We start from the raw sequence: 18,667 nt of genomic DNA on the forward strand, positions 1-18,667 counted from the left end.
CTAAGTCATTTCCAGTTTTGTCTGGTCCCTCTACTTTGGAATGACCCTTGATCTTTTTCCAGTAGATGGTCATCCCATTCGATGTGACCAGATCATCAATATTTTGGATTAGCTTCCCATGTTTCAGGGGTTTGTTATTAGCACATAACATGCCTCTGGTTTTCCAATTAACCAGGTGCTCCACGAACCTGTTCCGTACATAATCCGAATCTGTGATTATGACCAGTTTGTGAAGTTGATGTTGGACAGCAGTGAGGATGGCCTGATGCACAGCCATCAATTCTGCCACCTGACTACTTCAGGGACCAATTTTGTATCCAGCGGAGGGTTCTGGGGACTCATTCACCCATGCATTCCCTACGCCGGCCACCAGTTCTTCCTCCCCGTTGTTGTCAACATGGTACGAGCATCCATCCACATAGACAGTGGGCATTCCCTCACATTTGTCTTCTTCAAAGACTTTGTGTGGGGAATTAAGGTATGCCTCCATGTTGTCCTTGATTTCTAGACTTTCGTCCTCGAGACAGTTTTCTCTGGCACAATCATGCAAGTCAGCGAGACCTTGCGCGAGGGGACTCTTCTTGTTTTGGCCATATCTGACCTCCACAAGAAAGCCTTGCATTGACAGAATCCAGGAAGTAATTCGGGAATTACTCACATTTCCGGCCCAGATTCTGTCACTTTGGAGATATTGCAGAGGCTGGTGTGGAGTCTCCACTATGATGTGTTCCCCCTGGATAAACGGGCGGTAATTCTTCAATGCCCACACCGTTGCCAGGAGTGCCTTCTCACAATCGTTGAATTTTTCCTCCACAGAGGATAAAGTTTTGCTCGCATAGGAGATTACTTTATTGACCTTGTCATGCTTTTGGTACAATACTGCCATCAAGCACGTATTAGAGAACCCTGTCTCCAGGAAGAACTCCTTGTTTCTGACAGGGTAAGCTAGGCAAGGCGCTTGTGAGAGGCTTCTTTTGAGTTGTCTTACTGCCTCGGATTGTTCTGGACCCCATTACCACTTGACCCCCCCTTCAAGAGATGAATCAGGGGTCTAGTGATCTCTGCGTAGCCTTCAATGAACTTTCTGCTGTAATTATTCAGTCCAAGGAGGCTCCTTAGTTCCCGCAGAGTTGTGGGGTCTTTCAGTTTCTGGAGTGCTTCCACTTTCTTTTCTTGGGGACAGAGACCCTGAGGAGTAATCTCATGCCCCAAGAAATTAACACGGGTTCTACACCACTGTGCTTTCTGAAAGGAAAGTTTTGCTCCGGCGGCCCTCAACTGTGTCAGAACATAATGGATCTCCGCTATGTGTTCTTCCACAGATGAACTTTTGATGAGGACATCATCTACATAAGCCAGGTTACCCCTCGCACCCAGGTCGGGCATGGCCCTGTATAGGAAAATGTTGAATTCATTGCCGGAGTTGAGGTATCCGAAGGAAGTCCGGGTCCAGGTGTACTGCTGGCCCCCAAAGGTAAAAGCCAGTTTGTATTGGTCCTCCCTACTGACAGGCACGGTCCAGTATCCATTGGTCAGGTCTATTGCAGTGAATACTTGTGACCCTTGAATCTGGGCCAGCCCTTGGTCAATGTAGGGCAGAGGCCATCAGGAAGTATGGACCCGTTTGTTGAGCTCCCTAAGGTCGGCACAGAGTCTCCACTGGCCGTTTGGCTTCAAAATTCCCAGCACCGGATTATTGAAGGTGCTGTGTACTGGACGGATTATTCCCCGGGACTGAAGGTTCTTTATTATTTCAGTAAGGGACTCCATGGATGCGAGAGGCAAACGATATTGCTGCACAAACACTGGATTCGTTCCAGGGTCCGTGGCAATTGTTGTGGTGTGGATGTCGGTGCGACCACAGTCATATGAGTCTACCGCAAAGAGATCTTGGAAATCCAAGAAAACTCATTTCAACTTTTGCTTCTGTTCCAGAGTCACGCAGGCATCAGCTAGGTTGACCCTCTCTTCCACCACCTGCCTGAAGCCGGGAAAGACTTCTGGTTTGGCTATCTCAGCAGCCTCCTCCAGCTGGGTGGAGAAGTCCCTGGTCAGAGTGCTGATTTGGACTGGAGGCTTCAGGTGGGAAAGGCAGCCCTCATGGACCTGGAAAATCACCTCATCCCTCCTGACGTCACAAGTCACATCTTCCTTACCATAAGGGCAAGAAGTGTACACCAGGAAGTTCCCCCATGCCGGGTGAAAATCCTGTCTGGTGTTGTGTTGTCATCACTGTCACTGTCAAAACAGTCCTTGGGGATTGGTCCTAACAGTTCATTTCCTAGATCAATTGAAAAATGTCGGTCATCAACCGCCATTCCAATAATGGTGCCTGCGGCTAGAGTAATACTCTTTAAGTCGCTCTTATCCACCTCTATTGGAATGGTGTCATGTTCTATGTTGACTAATGGAGTTGGGTTTACCCCCAACCCTTGCTGTTGGAGAGAAGCATTTAGATGTATGTAAGCATCAGGGTTTTTCAATTTTTGTCCTCTTTTAACTTTCACTTCCAGGGAGAATTGTCGGGTCCTTTCTGGGATGGTGACTTCCTATTTAAGCTGAATTTCAACTGCATGAGGTAGCAACTGAGCTGACCTAAATGCTTTTTCTGGATCATCAAAGCCCATGGGATTATCCGCTAATCGGGACCAAGCTTTGAAGTTTATTAGGTCCAAACTAATGGCAAAGCGATTGAGAATGTCACTGCCTAAGTAAAAGGCGGCAGTGACGTCTCGCACGACCCAACAATTATGGACTATGCTCTTGTTGCCAATGGAGATTTTGAGCATACACCTGCTTGGCAGGAGTTGTTTGGAATTAGGTGCTTCCAGGTCCACTTCCCATTCGTCTATCAGTTTGAATGTGGGAATGGCTGGATCTTTTGGGAGTTGGCGGAACATGGCTTCGCTAATGAAGCTCTTACCGTTGTTCACACACACTCGAGCGAGAACAGAGTCCTTCCCATCATTTAACTGAACAGGGATGAACTGCTCTCCAATTTGCTGAATATCAGCCAGGCTCTGACCTGATTTCACATCTTTCTGGACTATAGGAGTGGGAGTGTCTGATTGTGGATTGGTAAAGAATTTCAGAGTGTTTCCTTCCAGTGTGGAATACCACCTTAAACTGGAAGGAAGGTTGATTTTCAGAAATAGAGAGGACCCCCCATCACCAGTCTGTTGTCCTACTGCTATTACTGTCACGTCTGGAATTTGGTTGTTCTGGAAGTGAAATTCTACTTGGTCAGATTTTTGTTCAACCATGTGGCAGGTGCCATTTAAACTAACATGGTTGACACTCTGTTTTAATTTTATTGGTCGGCTAGTCTGGGTCCAGAGGACCTTGTTTACACAATCTATTAGGGGTGACAACCTTCTCAGGAGGTCGTTCCCTAGTAAACAAGGGGTGCCCTCTGGAGTCACTACTATGACCCGGTGTTTCACCTTGTGTCGCCCAATTTTGATGTCCAAATCTGCAATCCCCTCGACGGGAATTTCCTTCCCGTCAAAGTTCTGGAGTTGTCTAGGAAGAGAGGTGAGAGGAATACGATAATTCTCTCCCCTTCCTAAATTCAGTTCATCAAAGACCCTTCTGGACAGAAGGGTAGCTTGAGATCCAGTGTTCACCAGCGCTGAAATTGTACCCTGCCCCTGTACTTGTACCGGGGCATAATATCTTCCCTCCTTATCCTCAGGGGGCACAGATAATGCACATTTTTGGACAACTGGTGGGCTAATTTTCTGGTTTCGGACATGGCGAGAGAAGAGATTTGGCAGAATTCTGTGAAGAGCCTGGGGAATCTGAAAGAAAAAGTTGGCAACTGGCAATGGTTTCGGGTTCTGGGCCACCCCCCCTTTTTGGAGGCAGTCATCAGCATGGGTTTGACCCATGGGATTTTGGTATTGTTGGTTCTGGGATGAGATGATAGGCGGCGGTAGCTCAGTCTCCACATCTCCCCAGTCTGTTGATTCGGTTTTAGGTTCCCCTGGTCTGGTTCTGGGCCGCCCCTGCCTTTTGGGAGGCAGTCACCAGGATGGGTTTGAACCAGGGGTTTTTGGTTTCGTTGGTTCTGGGATAGGATGATGGGCGGCGACAGCTCAATCCCCACATCTACCCAGTCTGGATTGCAATCTCTTGGGACCCATTTTTCCTTGGGAGGAGTTCCCCCATCTCTGAAGGAGAAGATCCTTTTCCCAGCGTCCTTTGAGGATCCCTCTCCCTCAAATTGGAAGACCTGTACCTCCTCCACGAAGTGGTCTGTTTGGGTCCTTTGTTTCTCCTACCCCCCCTCTGCTCCTTGGGAGGCAGGCTTTCAGGGGCAGGAGATTTTGTTTCCGGTTCCTGGTTTTCCAGGGGCTGTTTACAAGTTGGGAAGGAAGCTTCCTCCAAGGCTTTACACCCCCCTTCCCATTGTGCCTCCTCCCTGGGAACCGGTGGGCTATCGGGGTGCTGCCCCCGTCATTGTTCTGGAGCACAAGGTCCAGAGTTTGAGGCATTCTGTGCCGGCATGCTCATCTGAGGGTTCTGTTGAGCCCTCAGTATGTGACCAAGATCTCGTGCCATATTTTGGACCTGGCGCTCAAGTTGTGAAACCCGCTCAGGCTGATACAGGGCTCTATTTTCTCCCCTGGGATGATCCTGGGAAGGGTAGCTATCCCTTCTCTGGTAATACCCCGGATTGGGAAGATTTGGGTACCCCTCCACCCTTGGCCTCCCCTCTGCTGGATTAGGTTGTCTGGGCTCAGGGAAATGGGGAAAGAAGGATGGATGATTTTGGGGCTGGAAATTGGGTGGATACCTGAGGAAAAAGTTCTGCCCAGGATTTGGTGAATTTCTGCCCTCCTGGAGGAAGTTGGGAGGGTAGTTCCCCGGGTCAGGTGCTTGGCTGGATCCCCCCCTTGGGCTGGAGGAGTCCACACATAACCCAGGATTGGTCGGATTCCCTTGTAGCGGGGACTTACATAGTCAGGGGAGCGGGGGACCCCATTTGTTGGACTATTTCCTCGACTTCCTTGTATGTGACTGGGCCGAGGGCCTTCTGGGCTGTGAATTATTTGGTGCAGGCAGGTTTTTAGGCCCCCCATCTCCTATTCTAAAACGGGGGCAACTTTTACCTCCGCCACCTTGGCAGCAGCAGGGGTGCTGTTGGTTTTGGGGTTTTTCTGTGCATTATTTTTATTTTCGATGGGCTTCTGCACCTCATAGATCCGAGTAGCCTGTTCAATGACCCAGTCTAAAGATCTTTTCTCATGAAAATCTCTCACGAGCTGGGTCCTTATGTATTTGGGTAAGGCATGGAAAAACGTATTGATAAATTCTCTGCTATCCGTGCGCACCCTTCTGGTGGTCTGCGCAAAAGCACGCTTTAATTCTTGCACAAACTCTTGTGGGGCCTTATCCTCCCCACATTGCAAATTGTAGGCTGCCTTGCGAGCCTCTTGAGGATTTCTGTGCACAGAAAAATGTTTCAAGATGGCCGCCCTGTATGTGGACTACCTTGAATGGTTTTGATCCTCCAGCCCTGCAAAGAAACTGGAGTATTCTGGTGAGAAGGTCCATTTGAGGTACTGGATGCAGCTACTGCTGTCCTTCAAATGGAAAGTCTCCATCATTTGCTCATAGAGCTCCAAGTGTTCCCAAACAGAATACTTGGCGTTCTTATGATAAGGCGTGATGACACTCCTTATTGCCTTTATTTGTTTCAATGGGTCCTTAAGCAAGGCCCTTTTTGCCTTATTGGCCTTTTTGGTTCGGGTAACCCTGGTCCATTCATCCTCTGACTCAGAAGCACTGCTCCCAGAGGTGCCCGTCTGATCTTCCAGGTTTTCCCGGATTCTGCAAGCCTGGGAATGGCTGGCAGAATGTGGGGACCTGGTCTCCTGTGTCCTGTAATGCTCAGAGGAGTCTTCAGATCCCTCCTTGTTGCCAGGATTTGATGGGTACCCCCCCACTGACCTAACTGGGAAGAGGTTTTCAGGATGCCCTTAATGGGCCTACTCTCCTGGGGTTCCCCACTAAATTGCACTGTGCTTGGGTGCCCATACCCGGATGCCCGCCCATCCATTCCTGGGAGGTACTGGCCTATGAGCCCCCATACTTCTAACTGGATAGTAATTTGCCATCCCCATGGCCCTGGGCTCATGTGCGCGAGGGGACATGGGGTGGCAGAGTCCAGGGACTGGGAGAGATGAAGGCCTCTGGTACTGGGGCTCCTGAGGTTATGCTCAGGAGTTTCTCTTTCCCAGCGAACCTCATCTCTATCTGCCCCTGCTCCCTGTTGCAATGCAAGAGCCTGCGCTTTCAGTTCCTCAGTTAAGGCCTTACTAGACTCTATCAGTCTCTCCTGCATCGCTACCTGTTGCTGGAGCCTATCATTGTGCTGGCAGAGAGCCTCATTCTCTCTCTGTGCCTCCTGATTGGTCCTGGAGTACTGGGCCAGTCTTTGCTGCAGGAGGGTTACCTCCTGAGCTGTGTCCCTATTGGCCTGCTCCTTTCTTGCTAGAGCATCCTCCACCCTCCTGGTGTGCTCTAACAAGTTCTGGTGTTCTTTTTGGAGGTCACCCAGTCACTGGAGGGCCAGGTGGTTTCTTCCATTTTCCTTTTTAAGTGGCAGACTGCCTGGCCTAAGGTATCCCTTTCCTGACTAAGAGCCTGCATCTGTGCCGCCAGGTCATCCCTTTGCCTTTGGAAGGCACCAGCTTTCTGGCGCTCCTGGTCAAACTCTGCCTGGGTATCCAGGTCTTTCAAAATCAGTTTATTGCTCTCTGCCTTCTCCATATCTAGGTGGCTTTGCAGGGTGACTACCTGCTCAGCACATGCCCTATTGAAGTCTAACTGTTGCTCCAGCTTTTTCTGGCTCTGCAGTAGGGAGTCCAAACCTTCTTGGTACTCCTTCTGCAAGGCCAGAAATCTGGTATCCTGGTCAGCCTTTTCCTGTTGCAGCACATCCTTATCCTCCTTTATTTTAGTGATGTACTGTCTGCTGTCCTTTTCTGACTCCTGGCTCCTGAGCAGCCTCTGCTCAGAAGAGTCCAGATCAGATTGGGCCTTTTCTAACATCATCTGTTGCCTATTTGCCAGATCTTGGCATTCAGCACATTTGTCCTGCATGGCTCCCATATATAGGTACAAATATGCCGCTATCCTGGCAATCTTATTATGTTCATCTTTGGCTTTAGGGGCCATATATAGTTCACTCAGGGCCACATGTAGGGGACCCTGATCTCTCCATATATCTGACCCTTTTTCAGTGACCTGTTGCGCGATTGCCTGCAACCAGACCGTTTGGTCCTGATGAGTCCACTCACCTCTCACAAATAGCTTATGTAAGAAGGGCTCTCTGGCTATTTTGATGTCTACCAGTGTCGTCATTCTGGAATTTGAGTTCCTTCCTGACTTACAGAAGTTTGTATTTTATTTTTGCAAAACAGACCGTTTCCTTAGAGCGTTCCTTTGAGGAGTGCTTTACAGCGTAACACAGCGTGGTGATCCGACTGGATGTAAGTCTCCTGTCAGTTAGCACACTGTATTAATCTGCGCAAGTGATAGATCTAACCCAGAATCTCCGGCTACGAGCCCCCACTTTGTTAAGCGGCTTCACTTCAACACTACAGCTAAGTCAATGCCTAGTCTGGGATGCTGAGGGAAACCCTTATTGATATATTTTTAGGTCCAGTTAATGTACTCTGGATGACAACCCTTATATAACACCCCTCTCTTAGAATCCCCCTGACCCCACTGAGCCAAGAAGTAGGTCTGTTTTGCAAATTTAAAAGGTTTATTTGAGAAATATAACAATATATATCTATCACACTTTTATAATAAATTAATATTGGATATCACACTTAAAATATGACAGTGATCAACAATGGATAATGTTCTACTGGTAAACTGATTTGGTTACTTAGAAGTCGTATAGAGGATGAGGTAGCTGAAATGCTTTATGGTTTCAAGGAAATGCAAAGTGGAATAAATGCAGTACAGAAAATAAACTGATATGGTTTCACAAGAGATAATATGTTCACTTTTCTCCTGGTGGCAATTCATCCCCCGTATATGCAATGCAAGGAGATGGAAGTAACACACACAGTCTTCAGGAATACAATCAAATACAATACGGAATTCAGTTCCCCCCCCAGCAAGCTTAGACAACAGGTATGCTTTTTAAAGCACGGGCAAGAGTGCTTTGTAATGTGGTGGCAAGGAAGTGAAAAATGCTAAAATTGCTTTTAATTCCCTATAGGAGGTTCAGGGTGAGTGGTAGACACTTTAAATCAGTTCAGGTCACTTTAGCAATGCTGTATGAGTTATTACCTGGTTGCAAACGGATTTTAACAAAGGAAAGAATGGAGCTGCTATTTTGACAAGTGGAGAAATTGAGCCACATCGCGGTAAATTTCGCGAGTGCGTAAATCGCGATTGCGGAAAATGTATAGGGAGTACAAAGTCGGTTCCTAGCCCAAACGGTTCAAGAGATACGGACGATTTAATAAAGGTAGTTTTTCGGATTTAAAGTAAACTCAAAATGACAGGTGACAGCTTGCAGCTGCAGAATTGACAGGTGACAGTTGTGCAGCTTTAAAAATGACAGATGACACGATTTCTAGGAGGCTGTCCTAATTAGGTTATCCCTTTTCTGAATTGTGTTGGCCATTCTTGGCATTGTTGGGAAAGTGTTATCCCTATTACACCCTCAAGCATCTGTGTCTAGTATATGGTCTGCGTGTGTAATGATTATTTTACTATGTGTTAGAGGTTGTGGGGGTCACAGTGACTATTCATGTGTTCGCATTTTTGGTCCTGACCTTCACTGTAAAATGTATCTTTATCACTGTCTATGGTCCCCTTTGTCTCCCCTCCCCTCAACCTTACTGCTACTGAGTGTACCACAAGGTCATAGATTAGGATTAGGAGTGGGAAGGGCCCTCCTCTGGCCCTTCACTCTTTTATATACACGCACTGTGTCGTACGATGTGTTATGCTTAACCCACAATACTTATTTGAAACTATCGTTACTCTTTGTGTAGTTTATAATAAAGCACACTATTTTCAGCAAACACGTGTTTTATATTCACTGGAGTTAACTATTTGGACTAATTGTACCACACTGCCAGTTTAACTCTCCCCGTTAAGTGAATCCTGACTGCTCTGCTTTTGCAAAACCATCAAGGCGTTTGGTCTAATGTTTTAGTTGGATACCCTGCCTCACCATTAGGTTAAAAGGTTGTACATCCCTCACTAAAGGACTGTAGAAACATCTCCTTAACAAATGTGTGCCCTACGTTGGCCCATGCTTCACCTCCCTCTTCTGTGTGAGTAGAAATAGATACATTTTACTTTTAAATGAAATCATTTCAAAACCCCCTGTAAAGGTAGAAAAGCAATGTATGCAGTTGCAAGTTCAACACACTTCAAAACAATGTCATTTCGTATGAAGAGAAAGAAGTGGGATACAATAATTGAACTGCTTAAGGAGGCTTTTCAAAAGGAAGGAAGATTTGTCTTGCTTAGCACAGGTTTTAGTGGCTTCGAATTCACAGTCTGTGGAAATCACAGACTGCAGCTCGGGGCAGGTTGTGCAGGCAACACCAGGGAGTCTCACAGAGGGGAAAGTCAGATCCAAGATGGTGGCAAGCCATAATATATATGAGGCACAGCTCCCTTTCAGTCCACATGACCCAGCTCACATTAGCCTATCAGCACAGCTCAGGCTAGGATCACACAGGTGCAGCCCTTGACCCAGACAGTTGAAGGAGGGGGTCCAGGTATCACTCTAAGATTTGAAGACAGGGTTGCATTGATCTGGAGAAGAAGTGCAGGTGCCACCCCTAGATATGGGGGAAGTGGTGCAAGGCTCACTCAGAAATTTGGAGGAAGGGGTAAAGGGATCTCCCATAAATCTGGAGGGGTTGCAGGCATCACCCCAATATTTGGAGAAGGGTGTGTAGGAGTCACTCTAAGATTTGAAGGAAGTGGTGCAGGTGTGAGCCTGAGATTTTGAGAAGGGGGTGCAGGAGCCACTTCAAAACCTTAAGGATGAGGTGCAGGGGTCAACCCCGGACTTGGAAAAGGGCATGGGAAAGTCACTCAGAGATTTTGAGGCGAGAGTGCAGGGGTTATCCAGAGATTTGGAGTGCAGAGATAACTATTCTCAAAGGGGTGGAACAAGTGATAGAGTGAAAAGTCAGAGATTGGAAGCAGAGACCCAGGAAGGGGAGAAAGACACTGAGGGAGTTGGAAAGTGAACCCCAAGAGGGGCAGAAGGGGGGAGTAATAGAACATAACGAAATGGAAGAGAGCGAGAGAGAGAGAGAGAGAGAGAGAAAGAGAGAGAGAAGTTGGTTGAGAGGTATGTTAGGGCCATGCCCCTGCTTACCTCAACTCAAACATCATAGGCCCAGCAGGAGAGAATGCAGAATGGTCTGAGGGACCAAGGAATAGAATGCTGGCTTGTACTCTGGGGCCTGAGGCTGCCTTTGTTGTTGTGAATGCGTAGTCGTGCAGTATAAGACACTGAAAACCTGCAAATGGTATTTTGTACAGAAACCTGGACTAATGAGGATAGTAGTTGGACTTGATCGAATCGCCGGGGTCACTGATAAAAGATGGAAACTGGAGGGCCAATTGCCCCCTTCATTTCCTATAATCCAGGGAAGGATTTCTGTACTGTAGGTGCCTCTTAGTTTCTTTTAACTATTTTAAAGGCCGCCCTGGTCTTGTACATTCAATACAGTTACAAAAGAAGAGTCATTTGGGTTTTGGTGTAATTTCCGGCCACAACATCAGAGTGATAAGGATAACACATGCACAATGTTCCTTCAACGCCATATGAAATCACATATGTATGCTACTCTATTGAGCAAACACCAGCGGTACCTATATGCGTTATTAATATTACTTACTGTCTGTCTGTGAAATATCTTCAAAACTGTCACCAATTGAAGCCGAGGCTGCCTCATCCCCCATTGAAACCATACTTTGTGTTGTGCGTCCATTGTCTGCCGGTGAATATTGCATCGGGGTGCGTTTGGAATGGCGCTGGCTGTTTGACGTATCCGCAGCTCTGCCGGTAGATACCACACTGACTGACCGCTCCAATCTCTTCATCCGGATGGGGCGAGAGACCAACAGCGCAGCGTGTCTGCATCCCTGCGGTCAGAGGAAGAAACACAGAAAGGAAATCCATTTCATGAGAAAGAGGCTGCGTTCTCTGGACACTGGTGCACGTTTAATTTGCATTTCAAATTGAAAGGTTCGAGGCATGCAGCAATAAGCACTGGCAACGACAAGTATTTTGCTATTGCTAAAGGACACGCCTTTCACGAGAAAGGCCTCCTCCCAGGTCTCCTGCAGAGTGACCGGTAGACAGACAGACTGGCACGGGAGATCTGCGGGGCCAGAGAGTGCCGGAATGCAACAGTGCTCTCCAGAGGCTCGGCCCATCCCATTCTGTTTTAAGCAGGCATTTTAAAATGTCTCAAATTATGCATAGCCTCAGGAGCAACACCACTGGAGAGGATTGGTGCATCCATGAACTCCTGCATCCACGAACTCCTCCGCCACACCTACATCCAAGGCCGGTCCATCACTCTGTCATATGATCTTTCATTGTGCCCTTTCTGCTGAATGCCGCGCCCCTCTCATTTCCAAGAGCCCCTGCACCCTCTGACATAAGTGCCATCCTGGAACCCGACCCTTACATCTATATTAGATGGGACGAGAGTGCCACATATGAGACAAAATAAATGGCTGTGTTACTGTGCCACATATCATCAAAACGACACAGCCTCCCTAGGTGGCCCTGAAGAGACAGTTTCACCAGAACGAACAATGGGAAAGGGTTCTACGTGCCAGCTACAACTCTGCAGCGTAATGACACCTGTAGACTTTTACTGCCTTCACAATGCCACCCCTCCAATTGCACACTGAGGTACCAGTTCCCCTTTGAACGACACGCAGATAGTTGTCTTCTGTCGTTTTCCATTAAAATATGGGATCTTTTGAGTTTCCGTATTCTGGCAATTTCTTTAGAGCACAGGAATCAGGCTCTCCTGTCAGTTTGCAGCAGAAAGTTCAGTCTGATTGCAATTCCACTAATGAATACATTTGCCTTGCCTCCTATGGAGTTGCCTGAAGAATTCTGGATTAGGAATTCCAAATTGTTATACACATGGAAACACAGATAATGACTTCCACTGAGGACTACTAGGCTGAATAATGCCAGTATCACTGCAACATCACATGTTCTTCTTAATCTTTAATTATGCGCAGCAAATTAAATGCTTTGGTAAGACATCCATATGTATTAGAAAGGAAAAAAGTGTGTGAAGTCCACACCTACTCTTAAGCGTTTCAACAATATTCAAAAAGAACAGTTATCAACAACCCAAACCCCGACACGAGGTAACAACAAACACAATGGAAATGGTGTCCTAAATCTTCAAATACACATTGGATCCTTCTGGCTGGGGCGGTTATCTGACCTTTGAACCTCTGTCTTTATTCGTGGTGTGAGTAAAATAGGCTTTCTTATACCTTTAGGCAGTTGGACGGATATTGTACATGTGCATTTTTATTTAGGGTGTTCGTTCCTTTAGGACATGGATAGTGGACGGGGTCAGTTGGTCTACTCATCACATTGGAACATACATGTGATAGATTGCTTTACCTTTTTACATGTGGTTAGATGGGGTTCTTTTTCTGACACAACCTCGCTGCAGCTATGGTATTATCTCTTTTGTTTTTTGGGGGGATTCTTGGAACTATCCACACATTTTGGAGAGCAGGTCTGGGAATTCAGTAGGGACTTCACTAGGAATGTTATGTTACATTACATGTTAACTTACAATTTGGAGAAATGATATGTGTTATTCCACATAGTGGTATTTCATTTGTATCTACAGCTGTATTTCTGCTCCTGAAGAAGGGGTTGTCAGTCACCCTGACACGCATGTGCATCTCACATTACAAAGAATCTTGTGATGAGCATCCTAAAGTCTGTACTCTGAATTTTATTTCATCTTGAAACATTCCATCTAAGAAATACTACTTCATTTGTGTTGGAATTACAGCAAACAAGTGTGCAGGGGATGGGAGTCCTAATCTTCATGACACCATTTCTATTACACCCCTATTCATTCACAACCTTGTATGCCCACCTGAGCCAAAACAACCCTTCATTTTTCTAAGGTTTATAGGCTGAGTGCCATTTAATTAAACAATTATAACACCTATTGCTAAAGCACAAAGGTATGAGGAATCTGGCATGAAAAGCTACATAATATGTGACAAAGTAATAATAATACCAATAACAAAATAACAACAATAACATTGATAATATTATTAACAATAATAATAATAATAATGATAATAATAATCATCATAATAATAATATGGCCCCTTTCTAACTGTTAAATTATTTTGTCATGTTCTTTTTTCCTGCTACCACATTTCTGTTTGAAAGGCATTTCCATGCAATTGAGGCCCGTTTTATGTCCATCTTCCTTAAATTACTCCTGATCTTCTAACAACGAGTCTAATCCCATGGCCTCATGCGCTAATACTTTGGTGAGAAGAAATATGAGTGTTTCCTCTACCTGTTGATGCCTCAGAGCTAATAAAATATCTCTCTGATCTTGACAATTTCCAGTCCAGCAGTGCAGATAGAAGTGCTCTTGCAAATCTCTCTTTAATATGCATGCTGCAAATGTTGCAGCATTGCTGCAGAATTCCTCTGTATTGATGCTCCTCAGGCCTCTCTTACCCGGGAAGGATATGGCCACAGATCTGCTGCTCCAGGTTATCACATCTGCAGCGTGTCTCATTGCATTCCAGAACCATAAAAAGCAAGAGGGGCAGTAATAGACACACAGTTTTCAGTAGTGGCAGCCGGCGTGCACTTCAAAAAATTCCCACCCTTGCTGCAGAGAGATTGAGTTGAATAGAGCTGCTGCGTTCTCCTCTTAACATGTGGCATACATCTCAGAAGGAGCTACAATAGCTCTCCTGCACATCGACAGACATATGCAAAGCATGGAGAAGACCAGACAATTTTCAAGCTGTTGAGAAAGACCAGATGTGTCCAGAATGAACTCCCTAAGGTGCTCTCACCCTTCCAATTCCACCCCAGCAAGAGTGGACTCTTTGGCAGATATCAGGAAAATCTCAGCCCAATACCGTCCAGAAGATTTCTGTCAGTGGGGGACACACACGCATTTGTCCTGGCAGTTCAGAATAACCAACAGGGCAAACTTCCAATTGAGTAGTAGGGAAATCTGCAGGGCCCAAAAAGTGTTGCTCAGGAAACATTTTATTTATGAATTTATTTCAGACACTTGCAAAGTGCACCCCTAAATTCCACAGAAACTGTGTCAACTGTGAATCAAAAAAGCAGTAAACTGTCAAGCATGTTAATAAAGTTTAAGGTGGCTGTCTTAAAAACAAATGTCTGTATCTAGATACAATGACGAATGTTGCTGATGGCATTGTCTGTCTGCAATTCAGTCATGGTGTGCTGCAAACAACCTCTGCCTCACGGCCAGTAAGACTCAGATTGTGTGCATTGGGACTCCTGCTGCTGGTTTCCCATTCTCACTCTGGCCGGCCTCCGTTGGCCCGGCGGCCGCACCCACCTGAGAGGCAAAAAACCTTGGCGTCATCTTAGTCTCCACTCTCTTCTTCTCCACTCACATTTCGGACATCTCTAAAATGTCTAACTCCCAGCTGCACCTCCTCAGAGGTACTCTTCCCTTTCTCACCGTCCCACAGTGGCTCACTGTCTGCAGAGCCTTGGTTCTCTCTAGGCTGGACTACTGCAACAGCCTCTTTCTCAACCTCCCTGCCTCTGCTTTATATCCTCTGCAACTCATCCAGAACAGAACTGCAAGACTTATCCGTGGCCTCAACTCCAGGGACTGCATCTCTCTGGTGCTGGAATCCCTCCACTGGCTCTCTGTGGCTGCAAGGATCATGTTCAAGACCCTCTGTATTGTCCGCAATGCTTTCTGGGGCCTGAGACCCACCTATCTGCAACAATGCCTACCTGAATACTGTCCCTCCTGAGCCCTCTGCTCATCTACCTCCAACCTTCTGCGAGTGAGACGGTTCTCCAAGCAGAGATTTAGAGGGAGATCTTTATCCTCAGCAGGGGCCTCCCCTTTGGAATAGCCCTCCTGCCGCCCTCCATCTTGAGTATGATCTCCTTAAGTTACGGAAACTCCTTAAGACATTCCTCTTCTCCTCTTCATTCTCTCTCCCTCTACCCTGCTGACCTCTCTCTCCGCTCTATCCCTCTCTCCCTCCTTTTCCACACAGATTGCCGACTGGCTGCCGGGTGTACCTCAGATTCTCACAGGTCCCTGGCACCCTCGCCAGTCCTCTCATACTTGCCTCTGGGCCTGCACTTGCCTCATTGTTACTGCATTTGGTCAATGACCGATGAAAATGGCATCTCTCAGCAATTACCCAATTTCTGACTAAATGGACGCACTTGGATTCTCCCCCCTGCACTTGCCCCCTCCCCACTCCTGTACCTTCTGGGCACATACACGATCTGAACGTACCACGCCTAGAAGATCATCTATCTTTCTTCCCTGCCTCCCCTCCTTGCATGGTGGCGCCTCAATGCACTTGGACAAACTGCAGAATCGTCATCAGACCTATTTGCTGTTATCTACACTGGTAATTGTATTATATGCACTTACTCTGCCTGTGCAGACTTGTACCATTCGGAAATTCAAGGGCTCTGAATGACTGTTGTTTTTTCCCCCCTTGTTCCCTCCCTACTTGAGTGCTTTGAAACACTTACCTTGTGTATGGGTGCTTTACAAATACACATTACCATACCTTAACATTCCTTAAACTACAGTATTCTGTGACTTTAATTAGGAGCAACTATCTTTACCTAATCCTAGATCTGTGGGTGTCGCTAGGTTGTGCCTAATTACTCAATGTAGACAAAAAGGTTGCCAGGTAAGTGAACAAACTATTGCAAACAACACACTAATCTGAAAAGGACACTGACAATGCGCAACACAATCGCAATTCTGATTGGGAGCACCACAGCCACGAAATTGTGCGCCCACCAAACTATACAAGTGAAACTAAACAAGTTAACTCGTTAAACCCACTTCTATTATCAAAAAGATTAAAATCTCCTATGACACAACCCGGAAAAAGCATCCAGAGATGATCAAAACTCCAATATTTGGATATTGAGAAGGAGAAAAACAACCGTATATCCTGTGAACAGTGAATCCCAAAAGAAAAATCAAACACAACGCTTTTGGGATTCAACAAATGACACATAAGTGCACTTTGAAGCTACCTTGTAACTGGTCTGTACATAAACAGACATCGTGTACACCTTTAAGACACAATTGTCATTAGGTTTCGTTACCCAAACGTAAATCAATCGCAGAGTGATCACTCGATGGTTCTAGATCAGAACAACGGTTCCTCACATAAATAAAGACTTGCTACCCTTAGGAAATAAAAGACAGTAGATCCAGCCTTCTTCTAAGATCCAGAGCAACTCTTGTGCAGCCCAACAAAGTAACTCAGCACAAGAAATACCAGAGCACCCTTTGGGCTCTTCCCAATACTGTCTTTTTGTGTCTTGCACTGATGATCCATTGCAAACCTTTTACATGTCACTGCCAGCAACACGAGAGGCCCAAACAGTGATTCTACAGATGCAGGCATTTCATCCCTGCACTGAACATGACATATCACCACTATGTCTGTGCTGAACCCCACCTAATGTTCGGCAAATATTTCAAGAAATAATTATTAAAGAAAACACAGGACTTAATTTAATTGCTCAGATACACTCCTGATAACCTTGTCAAGAGCTTGGTATCGAATTGACAATTTTCAGTAGAATATGACTGGCCCTTGACCTTGCACCGCTTCCTACCCTTTGGACACCCTCTTTCTTTGATCACTGCTAGCATTTAATAACCCGGTTCTCCCCTCTACATTGCATTATCCTGGATGTTTGCATCTGGGCGTGCCATCTGCTTGATGACCAAGTCTTGCCTCATCATTGGATGCAAGGTTGATGGCCTGCTGCCAGTGCTGTGTGACCACGTGGAGAAGCCCTGGACCTCTCAGTGTAGTTAGAGAGGATGAAAGAGGGGAGCAGTGGAAGGTGAGCCACTTCTCTCAAATCACGAACATCCTCTCTTCTGTTAAACCTTGGTTTGATATATTACTAACCAGATATAATACATTTCAGTTAATTTATATTTCAGGGAGTTCTATTTGTAAACCCTTTCCTTATGCAATATACAGTACTTGTAATCAAAATATAGGTGTGAACGGTTCTTGCTCCTACTGCATACCCCAGATTGTATAATCCTATCTGACCCCCTTTTAAAACATTGCAATAGTTTGCAATGTGAGATACGTACATTATCAACACATGTTTTAATTCTTTCCAACCATTAATGATGTTATTAACACCCCAGTAAGAGTTCCCTTTTCTCATGAAAGCCTATAGTTGTATGAACATATAACTACGTGTCTAGTCCCAAGCATGTTTATTTTCCAGTCTTGTCAGGGACATCCTTTGTTGGTTTCACTGTTAGAATGGTTATTAGTTTCTTGGGGTCACCGTTAATTCAACAAACTAAAAATTGAATTCGTATTATACTATTATAATTTGACATTTTCCCTCATGAATGCTGTGAGCATCCTGCTTGCACACGCAACTGAACCTCGCACATGATTCATATTGGCCTAACTCATTCCTTTTTGTGTGCACTCCGATTTATCTTCATGGTGTTCTAGATCTCTTTTTGTTATTCTTTCCCAGCTTTCTGACCTTTAGAACTCCAATGAATTTCCCTCAATCTATACATAAAAATTCCCTCTGATTCCACTGGACCTCTGCAGTATGCTTTTAGTCTATTTTCTTGCATTACCCACTATGGTTAACAACATTTACCCTTGCTTAAATATCGTATCACGTGTTCCCGTTGAGTAGACCCGCATGCACCTTTGTGGCCAGAGAGACAGTGATGCATGTGAAGTGTGCCAATGTAAGGGCCACAGAAGTGTATTCATCTGCCTTGCAATATGCTCACTTCCACTGTTTGGTGCCATCGCACTGTGGTCCTTTCACTCCCCCTTTGATATTACAGATGCTGCTCCCGGGTTTCACAGCCACCACTGCTGTGTTTCTTCAACTCCCCACTTATTCCTTCTTGGCACCCACTCCTGAGATACGCAGCTGTCATTTCTACTGTTCTCCCTGTACCTGTATCCAAGGTGCTGGCAGCCAGTCCTGCTCTATCTGTCTGCCATTCCCGACTGTGCCTAACCATGCTGGCACATATCTTGGCTTCCCTGCTCTAAATTATGTCAGTGACTGCTTCTGGCATAGGAAATCAATGAATACGCTCACCCTCTTGTAGAGGAGCAGATGTATCCATCCACACGAGATCCCACCCTGATACCTTCTTTGTATTGGAGACATGAGACCGTGCATTGTCTGACACCATCTATCGTACCATCTATCGTACCAACACCGCAGTGAGTATTTGGAAGAGATATCCATTGAGACAGCCGTATCGAATGTACCCTCGAGTTGATGACTGCCTGCAGGAAGAACTCTCTGAAGGAATATGATAAAGAACTAAGAAACTGAACAAATGATGTCATGAGA

General features: G+C 45.9%; 1 protein-coding gene across 2 annotated transcripts in view; it reads right to left on the reverse strand.

Moving 5' to 3' along the window:
• Positions 1-18,667, reverse strand: part of NOSTRIN (nitric oxide synthase trafficking) — a 771,458-nt gene that overhangs the window by 207,224 nt on the left and 545,567 nt on the right. For both annotated transcript variants that reach the window (XM_069616258.1, XM_069616257.1), the window contains exon 14: positions 10,902-11,148. In XM_069616258.1, coding sequence (XP_069472359.1) covers positions 10,902-11,148 — 247 coding nt within the window. The remainder of the gene's footprint in view (positions 1-10,901; positions 11,149-18,667) is intronic.

Source organism: Ambystoma mexicanum, chromosome 9 (assembly GCF_040938575.1).
Source record: "Ambystoma mexicanum isolate Mex_15411 chromosome 9, UKY_AmexF1_1, whole genome shotgun sequence".
Taxonomy (NCBI): Eukaryota; Metazoa; Chordata; class Amphibia; order Caudata; family Ambystomatidae; genus Ambystoma; species Ambystoma mexicanum.